Here is a 17,471-nt window from a genome sequence, read left to right as displayed (position 1 = left end):
GTGTAACGTTGTCCCTCTTCCTCACAGAATAATTAATTCAAACAGCACCCCCCACACTACCGGGCCAATCGCTCTGCTTTTCCCTGCCTCCCCCACTGCCCTCCCTATCTGCATCTCTCTTTCCCTCCCTCTGGCTCAGAGAACCAAACCTCTTTGTAATGTCCAGCCTTGGCAAGTTGCACCCGATTTGCTGTCACAATCTTAATGAATTCATCTGTTTGTGTATTGGCCATGGGAGCATCTCTCCCGCCTCCCCTCCCTTGTAGCTTTCCAATCCTTCCCTCATTCTCCCCCCTCATAAACTGGTGTTCCCTTGGGGACTCTATATAAACCAGGGACCACTCCAGGCACCTATTGTTCCTCCAAGTAAACTCAATGACAGATGCCCAGCTCCATAGTGTGGGAGAGAGCCGAGAGAGCCCGAAGGAGGGAGTTGGTTTGTGACTGCAAAGAACCGCCAGACAACGGAGAGCAGCATCACCTCTGCATCACTCCCATCCATCCTCCCAGCTCACTGTCCAGTGGACGTCTAATGCTCTGACACCATGCTGTTGCTAATATCACTGCTGTTCACAGGGCTGGACTTCCTGCTGGGTGCCCCTGCAGGTAGAGAGGTCTACAGGATGCCCCAAAGCGCACTCAAAGGTATCATCTCTATCCTTACTAAAGCTTTTATACTGTTTTTTTTTTTTCATTTCAAGTTTATTATGAGCGTCTGTCTTTTTTAGGAAATCAAACTTTATTTAAAGCTGTTGATGTTTCAGAAATGCAGAGTTTTATCTGAGTTTTAACGTAAACTACTTTAGATTGGCTCCTTTTCCAAAACACCACAGATTTGGACCTGAATAACTAATAATATGATAAACCTGAATCAGTGGTTTACTAATATTTGATCTATTTACAGTAGTTGATTAATGAAATATTTACCCAAGTCTCTACACAATTCTCTGCCAATCACTGCACATCATTATTGACAGGAATTAACATATTGAGATGATTAACCAGCGTAACCATTTCAAAATACTCACTGAAATTGACTGGTTTATGGTTGTAATAATAGTTGTTCTAGATTAGACAGGAATTAACAGTAATGAAGCACCGGGCAAAAAAAGCTCATGACATAATTGTGTCCGTGTCGCATTGCTACTGTATATATACAATTATACACAAAACATGAATACATTCAAGAATATTAATCATACCTCTTTAAATTAGATGATGCCTGCTGCCTTATAGTTCTACAGCTATATGAAGAAGATTATGCAATAGTCTGGTCTGTGTAAATGTAAATATAGAGATTTCCTGCCTGGTTTCAGAGCTCAGTGTGGAAGGAAATCTACATCTTTAGGTCAATGCTGCATACAGCAGAGCCTGTCTAGAAGTATCTGGTAATGGCCGTCTGTTTGGAGTATTTCAAACAAACATCTCTGGGTCCCAGCCATCCCTGGGCTGCTAGCCGGTACCCTCAGCGCCTGTCCCTGCCCACCAGCCTCAGCCCGCTCAGCCCTGGCCTTCTAATTAAGACTTCAATCAGCATTATTGTTCTTAGTGGCAGATCCTGTGATGTGGTGCAGGACAGAGGGGGGCTGCAGGGTTGGCGGCCTGATTGAAGTGTGTCTGTTGAAGCCTCTGCAGCGCGCTGAGCGTGAGCTAGCACCACGACAATGCTGCCAATGAGCTCAAAGTGCAGCATGAGAAAAACGGGGCTGGGCACACATACCAGACGAGTTGCACTAGTTCATGCTCACACAGGATGTTCCCAAAGCTAATGGCAATCTTTAATGATCATGTTGTCCCACTTTAAACCCTTTAATCAATATCTTCTTTTTATGTAAATGCAGATTAAGTGTCTGTTTGGCTTAATCTAACCTACCAGGCCCCTGGTCATCTGGAGCCTTTGGTTGGGAGTTTGCAGAATATTTGTTTTAAATGTACAATATAAAAATCTATGATAAAAGTAGCACACAACACTACTTAAATGGTGTTTCTGCATCAATAACGCAAATTGTATTCAGGATTTTGCATAATCACGTTTGTTAGGAAGGTGTTCCGGAAAAGATTTTAACGCATGACTTAACTTTTTACAGATGTTGGATGTTCCAAATAACCAAATCTAGGTCATTTTCTGAAGCAGGTTTGGCCTTCTCAGTCACTTGCTACTGTTTATGCAATAAATTGAATTCTTATGTCTTCCCAGAGACCACACAGCTGTAAATAATATGTACTTTCAGTGAAAGTTATTAGGGTATATTTTATACATATCCTTTATTAAAAAAAGGCCTCAAACTAACAAATTTAAAATAAATAGTCTCTTGTCTTATTTTGAACCCTAAATATGTTGTTTTATAGGCTTTCAAGTTTCACAGTGTTTCTCCTCCTGCAGCTCTGTCTGATCGGGGAACTGTTGTCCTGGAAGCAGCTATGACCAGGGCCCTGTCCACTCTGGAGCGAGCATCATCAGAGAGGAGCCGAGCAGAGGCGGGCTGCAGAGGGTGTGTTCCCTGTCTGTTTCAGAACTGTGGACAGCTCTCAGGGTCCTGCTGTGAGTAAAACCGCTTGTTCTACTTCTTTGTTTAAAAGTGATGGAACATCCAAGTGCATCACATCTTCTGTTCCGCAACAGCTTCTCCTTCTGATCTACTGTCAGAGCCCGGCTGTGATAACATCACAAAAGCCCAGAAACTTCCAGGTGAAGCAGAGCGGAGCTGGGCTCTGAGCCAGGCATGTGCTTACTATCAACATCGTTGTCCGCCTGGTGAACTGGACTCTGAGAGCTGCATCAGGATCATGGGCGAGAGCTGTAGTGCACGGGTGCTCCAATGCAGCCTGCTCAACACGATGCAGAACCTGGAACCTGCGATGCAGACACATGCACAAGGTGGGGGTCCGCATGCTTTCCTGAAGTCATATCAACTGTAAATAAAGACAGATCAGTGGAGGATTTTTTTACACTTTGTGTCCATCACTGTGTCCCAGCAGCAGTGTGTGGTCAGAGGTCATCCACAGTGACCAACATTACACAGCCTCGCTCCAGGATCATCGGTGGCTCCCCTGCACCACGGGGCAGCTGGCCCTGGCTAGTTAACCTGCAGCTGGATGGTGGTCTGATGTGTGGAGGCGTCCTGGTAGACAGCTCCTGGGTGGTCACTGCTGCACACTGCTTTGCAGGGTGAGGCAGCACGTGTCACTATCATATTTAAGAACCCAAACACATCATTGTAGAATTTTCAATTAATGTTCTTTTCTTCTTCATTTTTTGCAGCATCCGCAGTGAAAGCTACTGGACCGCTGTGGTGGGCGAGTTTGACATCACTAAGACTGACCCTGATGAGCAGGTTCTCAAAGTTAACCGCATTCTCTCTCATCCCAAGGTAGAAGACTCAACATCAAGTGAAAACTATTATCACTGCAATTACAATCCCATAAATCTGTTGAAGTATATTATTCCGCCCAACTCTATAATTTTTTTGCAGTTCAACCCAAAAACGTTCAACAATGACATCGCCCTGGTGGAGCTCACATCCCCTGTGGTGCTGTCTGAACACGTCATCCCCGTGTGCCTCCCCTCTGCTACGGAGCCCCCCACTGGTAGCCCATGCCTTGTGGCAGGCTGGGGGTCACTTTATGAAGGTGAGAGGAAGACAAATACAAATTTATTTGTATGGAATTTCTATCAATAGTTATTAGTAGTAGTGTGAGTAACAATTTACTTGACGTTTTATATCATTATTATGACATGACACCTGTCTTTAGCATGAATAAGGTGTCATAAAGGGTATCATTAAGTGTCGTTCATTACCCTAACCCTTTGTTACCCTAACTCCTAACCAGTGTTGGGAAGGTTACTTTCAAAATGTTATCAGTTACAGATTACAGAATACATGCCCAACAATGTTATTTGTAACATAATCCTTTACATTACTTAATCTGGGTAACATAATCTGATTACTTCGATTACTTCCACATTAAATTAGATTTTTTAAGTGTCGTAATGCAGCGATCATTGAAAAGAATAAAAAGGACTGTTATAAATACAACATTCTCGGTGCTGATGGTGATATTACACTTCACAGCGACAACACATACTCATAATAATCATCTGTTTAAAATGTAGCATGTGAAGTCTTCTACCCAACATAGAAGCGAAGCTAACGTTAGCTTGCCAACTGTGATCAGCCTGTGTACTAAGGGTTGCCCGGTTGAAATTTAGCCTCAAAGTTTGTAAAACTTTGTCACACTTCAGCAGAAAGTATTTGCAGATGGAGGAAGTTTGTATAGGGCCTTCATCTCACAGCATCCTCTGTGCTCCGTGCTGCAGAGACCACCAACAAACGCAGTCTTAGCAGTTCGGGCTCCAGGTCTGCCTCTGGTTCGACATCTATCTCCCACTGCTCGTTTTATGATATTATTAGATTGAGTGACCGAAGCACATAGTTTTTTTAGAGTGTCTATTTGTACTGTTGCCGTACGGACAACCCCCGGTGGTATTGGTACGGTTACCGAAGTACAAGTACGTAGCATCTTAGGGTTAGGGTTAGGTTATAACCCTATATCGCAACAATTTTTAGGGTTAGGGTTAGGTTTAGTCTTAGTCAAGTGACCTAAACTGGCCAATGACTGACCTAACGCGTGACCAAAACTGGCCAATTGGGGGCGCTGCGTACGGATAGAATGTCAGCATATTGATACGACAACCGTACGGATAGCCACTGCCTTTTTTATATATTTACGTTTGTGCTTCTGGGAAATGCATTGCATTGTCATTTTACAGAGAAGTAACGTTGCGTACAGTAATCCATTAATTTCAACTGTACCTGTAATCCGATTACCAACTATTTAAACTGTAACAGATTATAGTTATTCATAATTTGTACTCTAATCACGTAACACCATTACATGTAATCCTTGCACTGCCCCTCACCCTACCTAACCTAAAAAATGGTAGCATATCTCCAAAGGTGTCATAATTTAGTAAAAAAGTGTCATAAGTTAGACAGTAATACTAATAATTTAGACATAATTTATTTAAACAACACTTTATGACAGCATAATGTCAGTCTTGTGTATAAAACTTCAAGTAAAGTGTTGCCCAAATATGAGTTTTCTTACAGTACAGTAGTGTGTGCTTGTTTTATGGTTTTAGATGGCCCATCAGCTGATGTAGTAATGGAGGCGAAGGTGCCCCTGTTGCCTCAAAGCACATGTAAGAGCGCCCTGGGCAAAGACCTGGTCACCAACACCATGCTTTGTGCTGGCTACCTCTCTGGAGGCATCGACTCCTGTCAGGTGTGCAAAAGTACAGTATATCAGGATTTATTCATGTTGTCCAGTCAGATATTTAAAAACATAATAGATCTTGAAAGATTTGTTCTGTCTGTATTAACCACTCCTTAATATTTCTTACTTTGTCTTTCTGTGGTTTGCAGGGAGACTCTGGAGGACCTTTGATCTACAAGGACAGACTTTCAGGCCGATTCCAGCTGTACGGCATCACCTCTTGGGGGGATGGCTGTGGTGAAAAAGGGAAGCCTGGAGTCTACACACGAGTGGCAGCTTTTTCTGACTGGATCCAGGCAGAGATACACAGTAAGAACGAAAAAGCAACAGCTCTTTATGGAAGAATTAGATCACGAAGACTGATATTTATCCAATATGGCTTATTCTTCTGCTTTGTAAGAATCAATCAGGAGCAGAGAGCCAACATGTCTGGAGCTCCTAAAGACAGCTGAGATGACGGAGGAAGAGCAGAAGTCAGAGTTTAGCTCTCTGTGTCATTTCTACAGGCTGACCTGTCCTCCTGGTCAGCCAGCAAGTACCTGCAACCAAATGGCTGAAGAGAAATGCCTCAACCGCTTCAAGAAATGCCGTAAGTGAAGTTAGAAGATCTTCTGAAGATGAATGAAGACTGTAGTTTGAAGCCACAGAGGTTAATGTAGATTAATGATTTTGACTTTACCCTTCTTCTTCTAGAGTTGCGTTCATTCCTCCAGACTCTTTTGGACTTGCTTCAAAGGGCCGAGGACTACATCAGGGACAAAGTGGACTTGACTTTCTTCACCCAGACACTGCCTCAGCTTGTAGAGCACATCTACAGTACAGCATTCACTCACAGCCGAGAGAGGAGAGACCTGGGCCTGAGCCACGGCCTTACACTGGTTAAAGGTACAGGAATAGAACGTGCGATTCAAACATATTCAAAAGAAACGCTAAAATGACCTCCGAGATTCTTATTGTGAGCCATTTTGAATGGATGTTTCATTACATGTAGAACAGCTAGGTGGAGCTGTGGCACCAACAGAGCAGAGTCCTTCTCCAGCTCCTCCAGCCTTGTTCACAGATGTTGGGCCTTTAGTGGAGGACTGGGAGAAATATCTGGGAATCATCGCTGATGATATGGACAAACACACTGATGCTTTCCCAGGCGTCACACCCACAACAAATAGAAGGGAGGAAACCCTTTTCCTACAGGTAAACCATTCAGTATTTACCATCCATCCCATCCATGACTGACTGTTATGTTCAAGTATGAAGAACGCATTTTCACCACAGTTTGCTTGTACACGGCTCTGTTACTGCAAGCTGCAGTTTAAGTGAAGATATATGCAAATGGCAGAGGTAAAAGTAATAGATTACAAGTACTTACTTTACTGTAATTGAGTTGCTTTTATGGCTACTTGTACTTTTTTGAGTATATTTCTAAATCAGTAATTTTACTTGTACTTAAGTACGTTTTAAAAGAAGTAAAGTCTTTTGTTACATTTCTACACCTAACCATTTCTGAGTACATTATTATTTTTTTGTGATTATATTTTTATTTCTATTTCATGGTCTCACAAAAAAAGGCACATTCAGCATAATCCAAATGTTCTTAGTCGTGCAATTTCTGATCAATGCCCAGCCACTTTCTTCAGTTCAGGTTGGGGTTTCTACCTTTTATGTTGATACCCACATGGTACATTTGGCATTAGCGCTTCGAGATGACTTTTGTTGTAATTTGCGCTGTATAAATAACGTCTTTTTTCTTTTTTTTTAATTGAATTAATTTGAGTTATTTTAGAATTTAACAATTTGACAAACCAATTATATAAGATTTCGTCTCTTTCTTTTAAAATGTATATATGAGATGTTTACTATGTGCAAGGGAACCGTTGCAATATTTATTACCAAAAAATAAATGTCGGGGGTGAAAGTAACTAGTAACTTTGAGTACTATTTAATTGAGATACTTCATTTGTACTAGAGTATATGCATGACTTACTTGTACTTGAGTACAATTTAAATCAAGTAACAGGATTTCTACTTGAGTAAGATATATCAGTACTCTTTATACCTCTGGCAAATGGACTGTGCCATATCTGTAAATGTAGAAAGTGACTAACTTAAATACAGCTATTTGTAAATGTTAAATTGACTTCTATTAGGCTTTATAATCCAAATGCAAACTTTACGTCAAGGATTGAAGAAGAATTTGGAGTTAAAATATATGTTTTCACATTTATGTCCAGACACAAGACTCTCTAGTCGAACGGCTGGAAGAGGAATACCGACCTGTCATCTCAGCTCTATTCTCCAAACTAAATTCTAGAGCTGCTCCTCCCATCCTGCACCTGGACACCAGCGACCTTCAAGAAGAAACGTCCAACCCTCCACCTCCTCCTCTGACTTCTTCCACTGATCACACCAATCCATCACCGCCCTGGTCACTTCTGACAGCCTGGATCAATAAAATTCAGAATCTACAGACACAAGAAGAGATAGTGGCAGATGATGCTCCTCAAACTTCATCTAGAGAGGCTCCTGCAGATGTCATGTGGAGCAGCACTTCAGAGGATTTAACATTTACTGAGGACAAAGACAGAACGGGGTTACAATCTACAGAGTTTCCATTTTCCGTGCAGTCGACTGCGGCCGTGCAGACAGTCACAGACGCTCAGACACAAAGTGCGAAAGCTGTCAGACGGTCACGTCTTCACAGGAAACACAGGAGCCTCCCTCACAAGAGGCAGCTTCCAGCAGGAAAAAGTAAGTAGCCCATCCTGTTTAAAACATGTTACATTTGGTCGGTGAACATGATCTATTTGATTTCTGTGTGTGCTTAAGTGTGGACGCTAATCCCTAAAGTAAATACTGAAGTGTTGTATTCACTCCTCAGTTTGTCCTGGAGTTAGAGAGTTTTCAATGCAAGTAAGTCAAGTCCAAGACTCCTACAGCTGGGTCCTGAACATCCCAAGAAGAAATCTACGAATGAACTTTCAAGAGGTGAGGATGAATAGAGCTGAGTATCATGGCCAATTTCCTGAATCTATTCAATTTTGATTAATAAGGTTTTAAATAGAGGTGTCCTGATCCGATATCAGCCAAAAAAATGAATATCGGATTGTTTTGGACTGCATCTAAAATCACCAATATAGGCGCTCCAATAAAATTTTCCGCTCCAGTACTTCTATCCATAGGTGACTATGGTTCACAGTCCAACAAAGTAACCTACTGTTGCTGACTATTGTTCTCTGTTTAAGTAACATCACTTGATTGAGCCTTTTCTAACATTCCACACTACAAAATAAGTAATAAAGGTATGTATGATTTGTGCTGATATCGTATCGGATCAATATCGGTATCGGCCAATACGCATGGCTGCAATATCGGTATCATATCGGAAGTGAAAAAGTTGTACCGGGACATCCCTAGTTTTGAATCGATTGATTACGATTCAATTTCGATTCAGTGTTGATCTTTCAAATTTTACTTGGATGGTTCCAAACTTCTGACTTTAGTTGGTCTGGCTTTGACGATACAATACACAATTTGCATGTCACAATACAATATATTCCGACACTAAACAATAGTGTTGTAGTAGTCAAGACCAGTCTTGGTCTTGAGACCGGTCTTGAGACCAAATTTTGAAGGTCTCGGTCTCGTCTCGGACTTGGAAGTATTTTGACTCGGTCTTGTCTCGGACTCGGGCTGCCCGGACTTGGGATTTTCTCTCAAGACCGTTCGAGACCAGCACTAATTACTGCTGTTTTTAAACTTTTTTATAATGTGATAATAACAAGGAGAAGAATGGGATAAAACAATCCTTTATTCATTATTTAATCCACCCCGTATAATGACCGCAACCTTCCTTAATGTGACTGAGTGACGTGTGTGACACACTCACACACACAAGCAGGAGAGAGAGGCGGGAGCTAAACATGTTGGTTGTGAAATTTGGTTTCACGAACCACAAAGAAAACATTTGTAAAAGCACAGCAGAGAGGAAACACTCTGAGGTGTGTAGGTGACCAATCATGTTATTTCTTGGCAGAAATACTTTTAAACACTTGCTGTACATTCAGCTGACATAAAAATCTTGTTTTCAAATATGTACAATAATTGTGAATTTATCAGTAGCAGTAGTAGTTTTAATATTTTAGTAAAATTTTTTGCAGGCACCTTTTGTCAAATGTATTTAAAAGAAACTAAAACTAAAGAGAGAATGTTGTATAACTGTCAAACCTTGTCATAATTTTATTTATATATTTTTTAAATTTAAAAAAAAAGAAAATGTTTATGGTCTTGGTCTCGGCTTGTCTCGGTCTTGGTCTTGACTCAGTCTCGGTGCATTCTGGTCTCGGATAGTGTGGTTATGAACACAACACTGGTTCAAAACCACACTATCTGAGTATATATGATATATCTCGATATCAATAATACCAAATTTCACCTTTACAAGTATAAAATGGCAGAAAGTGTATTTCATTTTTTACTTGTGAGAACAAGTAAATGGTAACTAATTGTAATTCAAGCACCCACATCAAAAACAAGATGTATGTTTATAGAACTGTCAAGTTACATTCTTCAAAAATGTTTAACTTTTGCTTTTACTACAGATTCTGATTCTGTTAAGTTCTTAAATTCTTTAAAAAGTAACCACATCCATCTATCAAAGTACCCAGTATGTTTTCTGAAAATAAAGCTAAAATGCAATGAGGAGTGAGGTAGTTTAACAAGGTCTGATGGTGCGTTCACTGACACCTAGTGACCGGGAGTATACACGCGATGCAGATGTTAGTGACATTAAATGGTTTTTTTTTGTTGTTAAAAAACATGATTAAAAAATCGATTTGGACATTTTTTTTGGATCAATACAATAATAATGCAGTGAAATATCATGGTATATCCCTAAATCAATTTTTTCTTGGAAAACTTCATTCAAGATCGATTAAATCATTTTTTTTTTTTTTACTCAGCTCTAACGATGAATAAGACAATGAACAATGTTAACACTTGTGTGAATGGCTCTTTAACTTCTTCCCACCAGGTGTTAGTTGATCTGGGCTCCAAAAATGAACAAGGACTGTACCAGGCACGAATCAGAGCCATGGTGGGAGGACGAGCTGTGACCTTCTACGGCCTCGTAGGCCTGGAAAATGATTCATTTTACCGCAGCATGCCAAGACTTCTTGCTCTGGCACTGGATACGCTAAAGACTTAGCTTGAAGGAGCCAATAAAAGACGTTTAAAAAAAAGGAGACAGACACTGGCACTGTTATGGTGCTGGAACAGAAAAACAAACTTTACACTCGGATGTCTCCTGAGATGAACTTTCCTGTCTGAGTGCCAGACTGTGACTGCAAACATGAATGTATTGATCTAATGGTTGACCAACAGTCACACCTTCACTTTCTTTGTGGATGGAGATGTAGTCTAAGTTATGAATCTGTTAAGTTATTCACATTGTCTTGGGGTTGATCCTCTTGAGAGGCATACATTACTGTGTATGCCATTTGTTTTTCTGTATTTCTACAATATTTATTTATATAAATAAATCTTTGTATTTTTGTAAAGAAAATCTGTGTATAAATAAAGTTCCAAGTGATGCTGTGGCAGTATGTGTTCAAATGGAGCTTTTGAGATTAGAAGTTTAAATTGGGTAGCAAATGTTGCTAATCCTGCAGTATGTTGGCACTGCAGTTCTCCCAAGAGCCAAACATACTGTTAGAAGGAAACATGGTTTCCATATTTACCAGACTAGAAGTTGGATAAACAGTCTAAAAATGCAGTACAATGAAATGAAGCATCTGCTTTTGTGTGGAGTAGATTGATCATTTGTAGAACCTGTGTTAGTCCTAAAGACTCCCTCTCCAATCATGATGAAGACGATTTACTGAATGTTTTCTCTAAGAATTAACAGATATCCAAGTAAGACAATCACTGGCCGAATAAACTAAATCAACACGTGAAGCAGTCTCTGCTTGTAAGAGTTTGTAGGCCAGTATTTTCCCTTCAGCCTCAGCCCAAGGATGGTGCAACAGCTAAGCAAACTCATTGACATGCTTGTGCTGCCACACAGCAACTCCTGTCCAAGTGTGTGTGGTAAGTGTGCTCTATTATTGTGACACATTCATTCTCATAAAGTAAGGAAAGATATCACATCCATTGTGCTACAAATGGACAGGAATCAACACCTGTTGTCTTTTCCACTGTGTAGATTATCTTAACCTGGCTCAAACATATACTGACCTTAATCATCTAATCTCATTATTGTATAGACAGAGCACACCTTCTGACAGAGAGCTGTTAAATGACTCTTAGGCCGTGTGAGTTATTTTTCTCGGTCCACGTGTCCCAATAAATAACAATAGGCAGGTGCAATGAACAGAGTGACCTCACAGTAACAATGTAGGGCTGCTCTGCTCTGATCCTTCAGTGTGTATTGTTTGTGTGTATGTGTGTGCGTTGGGACAGCTGGCTATGCCAAAGTGGAAATATCTTTGTAGCTCTAACAATTACAGACCACATGGCCACTCCCCTAAACCTCAAGCCTCCAATCAGGCCTGAGCATGCACACACACACACACATACACACACACACACACACACAAAATCTGATTGCCTGTCACTCCATTGAGTAGTGTCCATCTGTGTCAGATTGGTAATTCACTGATGGATCCTGGAATCTGGTGCACTTTGTCCCTTTTGCTGAGAATGTTCTTAATTTCTGCTTCAGGTAAGGAGAACAAAGAAAACATCATTAGACAGATGTACGGGTAGTTTTATATGAGTTTTAAAGGTCTGGTAGTGGAAATGAGTACAAACGTCATCAACCAAAGACTCAACTCATTTCTAAGAAAGTGTAGCTCTATACCTTACTAAGTAACAGTAAGACAATTATTGAAATCAAGTCTGAGCATTAAAACAGTAATATAAAAGGAGGCTCATTATTATAAACATCGCATTTCTTTTTAAATGACATTTGCTCAGTCATATTACTAAATTTAAAGGTTTTAAAATAGAAACCATCTGTGATGCACTAAATGAGATGAGATGAATAACTCTGGCTATCTTTTTATGCAACTTTTTAGGAAGTTAAAATATCGTAAAGTTGATTATTTCAAAACAGAGAAAAGCAGCAGGTGGAAAGATGTCAGCCAATGTGACAAGGATCAGTGTTTGAACAATTGTGTAAGGTCCTCCAAAACCCTTTCATTGGTACAGTGTTTCTAGTCTGCAGTGGACAGCATCCAATATTGGACAGAGTCATTGTCAGTTGTAAATTATTAGCTTACACATACAGGATCTGGCCTGTTTGGTCAGCTACTAGAAATATTGAAGAAGTTCTTCCTGGTTCTGTTGGGAGTAATGTACAATGTTGCCACCAAAGATATAGACCAGATACTAATCCATTATAAGATGCAAAAGCACCTGAGACCACTGGAATAGGCATGGACTTGACTTCATATAAGGGTGTGCAACACCGCCAGAGAGTCCATAACAACTCTTAACGGTTGCAGCCAACTTTAGGACTATTCTTTTTCTTTTTGCACAGCCAGTGCACAGTCGTTGTCTAAAAGTTATCATGGAACCTAAAATGCACTTCAGAATATGGTCAGGTCATCCCATTTCACACCAAGAAAGACACTTCAAAGGTTTTCACTCAGACCACTTGGCCACCCACTGGCATCGGCCCTGGAATTGTAATTCTTTTAAACATCAGGTGGTGTCACAGAGCTGAGGAACCTATAGCACAAAGTTGAATTTTTGAGAAAAGGCTAATGAAAGCATTGGGAAGCTGTCAGCAAAGCGAGTTGTATCTGAGTTGCATCAACCATGAGAACATTAATATTAAATATGCTGTTTACCTAAGAAGTGTTAAAGAATGTGTTTTTTCCATATAAACAGAAATATCTGAAGGTAGTGGCCTCTTTCATGAGAATGACACTCTGCCTGGACAAAACATTAACCAGAGTGATATTGTTCACTTGGCCCCCAAGTTTTCTAGATGTTTTTGCAATCGAGCATCTGTGTGATGTGCCAGATAACAGCAAACCTATCGATCCTTAAAGCTGCTATCCGGAGTTTCTGAGAAACGTCTCAATGTCAGGCCCTAAACAGCCTCACTTCCTCCCACTGCCTCTCACCCAATCTACCAGAAGCCACGCCTCTACTTTTCTGCATGCGCATCGCGGAACATAACAAGGTTGCATCAGGTCACATTGATATAGGTCTATGGGTCAGGTAAGAGCCAAAATCATATTCGCCTGTTTGCTGTTGTGACGCGCGGCCTTGTTTTCGTGCACAGTTCCGCGTTCACTTCGATTGACAGACTCAGAAACTCCGGATATCAGCTTGAAAGAATCTGCTGCTAATTAAATGGTGACAAAGTTTACACAGCATACCTTCAGAGGTGTGGTGGGAATCCTTGACTGGATGTGTCTATGAGAGTTGTAACATAATGTTATGGCTAGGCTAAGTATTGAATTGTTTAAATTGATCTTTGTGTTAGATCAGATGTGTTCAGAATAGCTAAGAATGGTCATCACTTATCAGGAGCCCTTGCAATCAATTTAAGGTAATCTAACAGCTAACAGATGGCAGTTACAGGTATTAACAAAACAAGAATAAATACAACAAAATTGGGAATACAACAATAACCTTACACAATAATTATTGAGAACAACAGCCCATATTCTGTTCGAGAATGAGTGACTTTGTTTTGTGATCTATAAGTTGTAATATACATCTAGAAATGATAGACTATGGCACAATGTGATTTAAATTGTGCTCATTGAAGTTGTAATTGACAACTATTAGTGAACTGAACTATTCTTCTGTTTTACAGTGTCTGCGATCAACCAAGAGGGGGAACTATTCAAGGATTTGATGAAGGGCTACAACAAAAATGTAAGCCCCATGGAGAAGAATGGAGATGTCACTCAGGTCTACATCAAGATGACGCTTACAAACCTAATCTCTCTGGTAGGTAACCTACCGGAGAGACATTTTCTGCTCAAGTCATCTCACCAGGTTTAACTAAACTATCTCTCACCAGAATGAAAAGGAAGAGGCTCTGACAACCAGTGTGTGGATAGAAATGGTATCCAATCCTTCTGCAGTAATGTATCGTCTCATTTTTCCAAATAGTTTATCAGTAAGGCTGTGTGTGTGTGCGTGTGTGTGTGTGCGTGCGTGCGTGTGCGTGTGTTTACAGCAATGGTGTGACTACAGGCTCAGATGGGACCAACCACCCAGGTCTGCATTGTATGGCAACATCACGTCTGAGCTGCGTATGCCCTCCAAAAGTATCTGGCTTCCTGACGTTGTGCTGGAGAATAAGTGAGTAGGTCCCTAGCAAAAGTTCACATAACACTTCCTTAGCACCAAAAAAAAAACATTCATGGATGTACGATAGTAAACTAAAACAGTTGAAGGGAGTAGTTGAGTACGTTTTTCAGTTAAATTGGTGTTTTTTAATGAATGGGGCCTGATGTGTCTGTGGGTGACGTTGGAGCTCAAATATCAAACTCCCATCAGTGTCTCTGATCTGCAGTGTAGATGGTCAGTTTGAAGTGGCTCTTTACTGCAATGCTCTGGTGTCTCCAAACGGCTGCGTGTACTGGCTGCCTCCTGCCATCTACCGCAGTGCCTGCGCCATCACCGTCAACTACTTCCCCTTCGACTGGCAGAACTGCACCATGGTCTTCCGGTTCGTAAAGCAGTAATTTATGGGACGTTGCTGATCATTTAGCAGTACAAAAACATAATGGACAAATGGTTATTGCTGCATTCTGTTTGATTTCATTCATTTCTAAAGCTTTCATTACACTCAAATTAAAAGGAGCTAAAGATACACATTGAAGTAACTCGGCCAAGGCTCAGGATGGATAAAATAACTAATTTTCGGTACCTGTTGACCTGAAATGGCTGTTTGGGTTAATTTGAGGGCATAGAGACTCTGAACGTCAGGTTCCTTTGTGTGAAAACTGCATCTCTACCATCCTTCTCAGGCACAATGCTGTCTTCATTAATGGCTCCTTTTCACCGAGCTGCCTTGTAAAGAGAAATAAATGGTTGTGTTTGTTGTAGAGACGAGACCTTGTGTTTCCTGTTTTCAGCTCCCAAACGTACAGCGCCAACGAGATCGAGCTGGTCCTCAAGAAGGAGGATAACCAAACTCTGGAGTGGGTGGATATAGATCCTGAGGCTTTCACAGGTCTACATTTGAATGAAATAATTTCTAGCCTTTCATAAAGCAAAATTAAGAATTAAAGAGAGAGTGTGGTGTTTTTAGAAAATGGGGAGTGGGTCATCAAACACAGACCGGCCAAAAAGGTGATCAACACTCAGTTTACTAAAGATGAGCTGGAATACCAGCAGGTGGTTTTCTTCCTCATCATCCAGAGGAAGCCTCTCTTCTACATCATCAACATCATCGCCCCCTGTGTGCTCTTCTCCTCCCTTGGACTATTGGTCTTCTACCTTCCAGCTAAAGGTGCCATTCTTCACTATGCAAACCTAAACTGTGATCTGGTGTGATTCACATTCAGTCTCTAGGATTATTGTCACAGTTTAGGTTTTCTTTTGCGTCTATTTGAATATGCCAACACAACACAAAACAGCAATTTTTTTCCTCATGTGGGACATACCTGGATGAATGTTGGGTTGCAGCTGGAGGTCAGAAGTGCACCATGTCCATTATCAATCTTCTTGGTCAGACGGTGTTCCTCCTCCTCATTGCTAAAAAAGTCCCAGAGACTTCCAAGGCAGTGCCTCTAATTGTAAAGTAAGTCTTTGAACCTTGTGTTTTACTATTGATCATAGTAACCAATGTGAAGTTTTTATATTCTTGCACATACAGGTATCTGATGTTTGTGATGTCAGTGACAACCATGGTCGTAATAACCTGTGTGATTGTCCTCAATGTATCTCTGAGAACCCCAAACACTCACATTATGACTGACAAAGTCAGGAAGGTAGGAATGCCTCCAGATCATGTTTTAGGATCTTTTGAGAAGTCCACACAAATCGTCTCACCACTCACAGATCTTTCTAAACATCCTGCCACGACTGCTGAGAATGCGGATGCAACACTGGACACCAAACTCTGACGACGCCTTTGAACCTGGCAACAATGAAACCTTGTCTGTAGAGGAAAACAATGCATTTATGATGCCATCACGACGTCGCAGCTCCATTACTGTTATCAGAAAAGCAGAGGAATATGTAATGAAAACTGCTCGATCAGAACTCATGTTTGCCCGACTCAGAGAGAGAAATGGATTGATGAAGTCAGTGTTGGAGAAGCTTTGTGAGTATTCAAAAGTTAGTTTGTCTAGTCCTGCAGAAAGGCGTGTCTATATCTTTTGATTTGTTTTGGCTCTAGATGACGGCCTTGAAAGTGACACGGCTGAGCAGCTCAGTGTCAGTCTTGCAAAAGTGTCTCCAGAGCTGAAGCAATGTGTGGCCTCTTGCAAACGCATAGCTGAGACTAGAAGACAGCAGAACAACTTCCAGAGTGTAAGTGTGTTGGTCTGTTATTGTCATTGCAATAGTTTTAATAAATGGCAGACGAAAGATAGCAATAGTCCAGCAATGCCTGCTTAGATCCCTGGGCTTAGTAGTAACTAATTCACCTCTTGTTTAGTTCTTTGGTCTACAAGTGGTAGACTGCAAAAACTTACACTCACCAATCTTGCTAGTCCCTATTCTGACATGCCTAACCTAGATTATCTCCTATCCACAGGAAAATGAAGAGTGGTTCCTGGTGGCCCGAGTTATCGACAGGGTTTGTTTCATCATTATGGCTCTGTTGTTCTCCATCGGCACCATTGGGATTTTTTTGATGGGCCATTTTAATCAGCCTCCCTCTTCACCTTTTCCTGCTGATCCAAAGAAGTATCTTCCTCCTGTAAACAACCTGACTGTTCTCTCTGTGAAATGAACAGGACGAGACTGTTCAATCCAACATTTTGATCAATTGTTGGATCGATCTTTTTTTTTTCCATTTTTATTTTTGGCAAATCTTTCATGGCTGGGCTGGCACTATGGACAGTTTGTTCATGGTTGTTTTTATTTCAAGATGCGTTACCTCTTATGTGAATGCAAGAAAACTGATAAAGCATTTTTTAATAAATGTTCAAAATGTGACTAGTACTGGCTGATAAGCCTCGATTTGGATGATTGATCATCTTTACAGATAATCTCATATT

The 17,471-nt window shown here is 40.8% G+C and overlaps 2 protein-coding genes across 2 annotated transcripts; both read left to right on the top strand.

The window, feature by feature from the left end:
* The first annotated feature begins 508 nt into the window (after positions 1–508).
* prss56 (serine protease 56) lies at positions 509–10,483 on the top strand. Its single transcript, XM_028473303.1, has 14 exons — positions 509–645; positions 2,384–2,542; positions 2,624–2,878; positions 2,980–3,169; positions 3,263–3,371; positions 3,474–3,630; positions 5,144–5,286; positions 5,427–5,586; positions 5,678–5,866; positions 5,971–6,162; positions 6,269–6,468; positions 7,506–8,022; positions 8,153–8,259; positions 10,304–10,483. The coding sequence occupies exons 1-14, from the start codon at positions 546–548 to the stop codon at positions 10,475–10,477; spliced, it is 2,652 nt and encodes an 883-aa protein (XP_028329104.1). The 5' UTR covers positions 509–545; the 3' UTR covers positions 10,478–10,483.
* Positions 10,484–11,867: 1,384 nt separating this feature from the next.
* chrng (cholinergic receptor, nicotinic, gamma) lies at positions 11,868–17,203 on the top strand. The gene is made up of 12 exons (XM_028472079.1): positions 11,868–11,992; positions 14,105–14,241; positions 14,315–14,359; positions 14,474–14,598; positions 14,813–14,968; positions 15,378–15,475; positions 15,554–15,754; positions 15,931–16,045; positions 16,121–16,235; positions 16,306–16,570; positions 16,646–16,779; positions 17,006–17,203. The coding sequence occupies exons 1-12, from the start codon at positions 11,929–11,931 to the stop codon at positions 17,201–17,203; spliced, it is 1,653 nt and encodes a 550-aa protein (XP_028327880.1). The 5' UTR covers positions 11,868–11,928.
* Positions 17,204–17,471: the final 268 nt, after the last annotated feature.

The sequence above is a fragment of the Gouania willdenowi genome, chromosome 17 (assembly GCF_900634775.1).
Source record: "Gouania willdenowi chromosome 17, fGouWil2.1, whole genome shotgun sequence".
In the NCBI taxonomy this organism is placed as follows: domain Eukaryota; kingdom Metazoa; phylum Chordata; class Actinopteri; order Blenniiformes; family Gobiesocidae; genus Gouania; species Gouania willdenowi.
The sequence above is the reverse complement of the archived record's forward strand: the minus strand, read 5'-3'. Positions and strand labels throughout refer to the sequence as shown.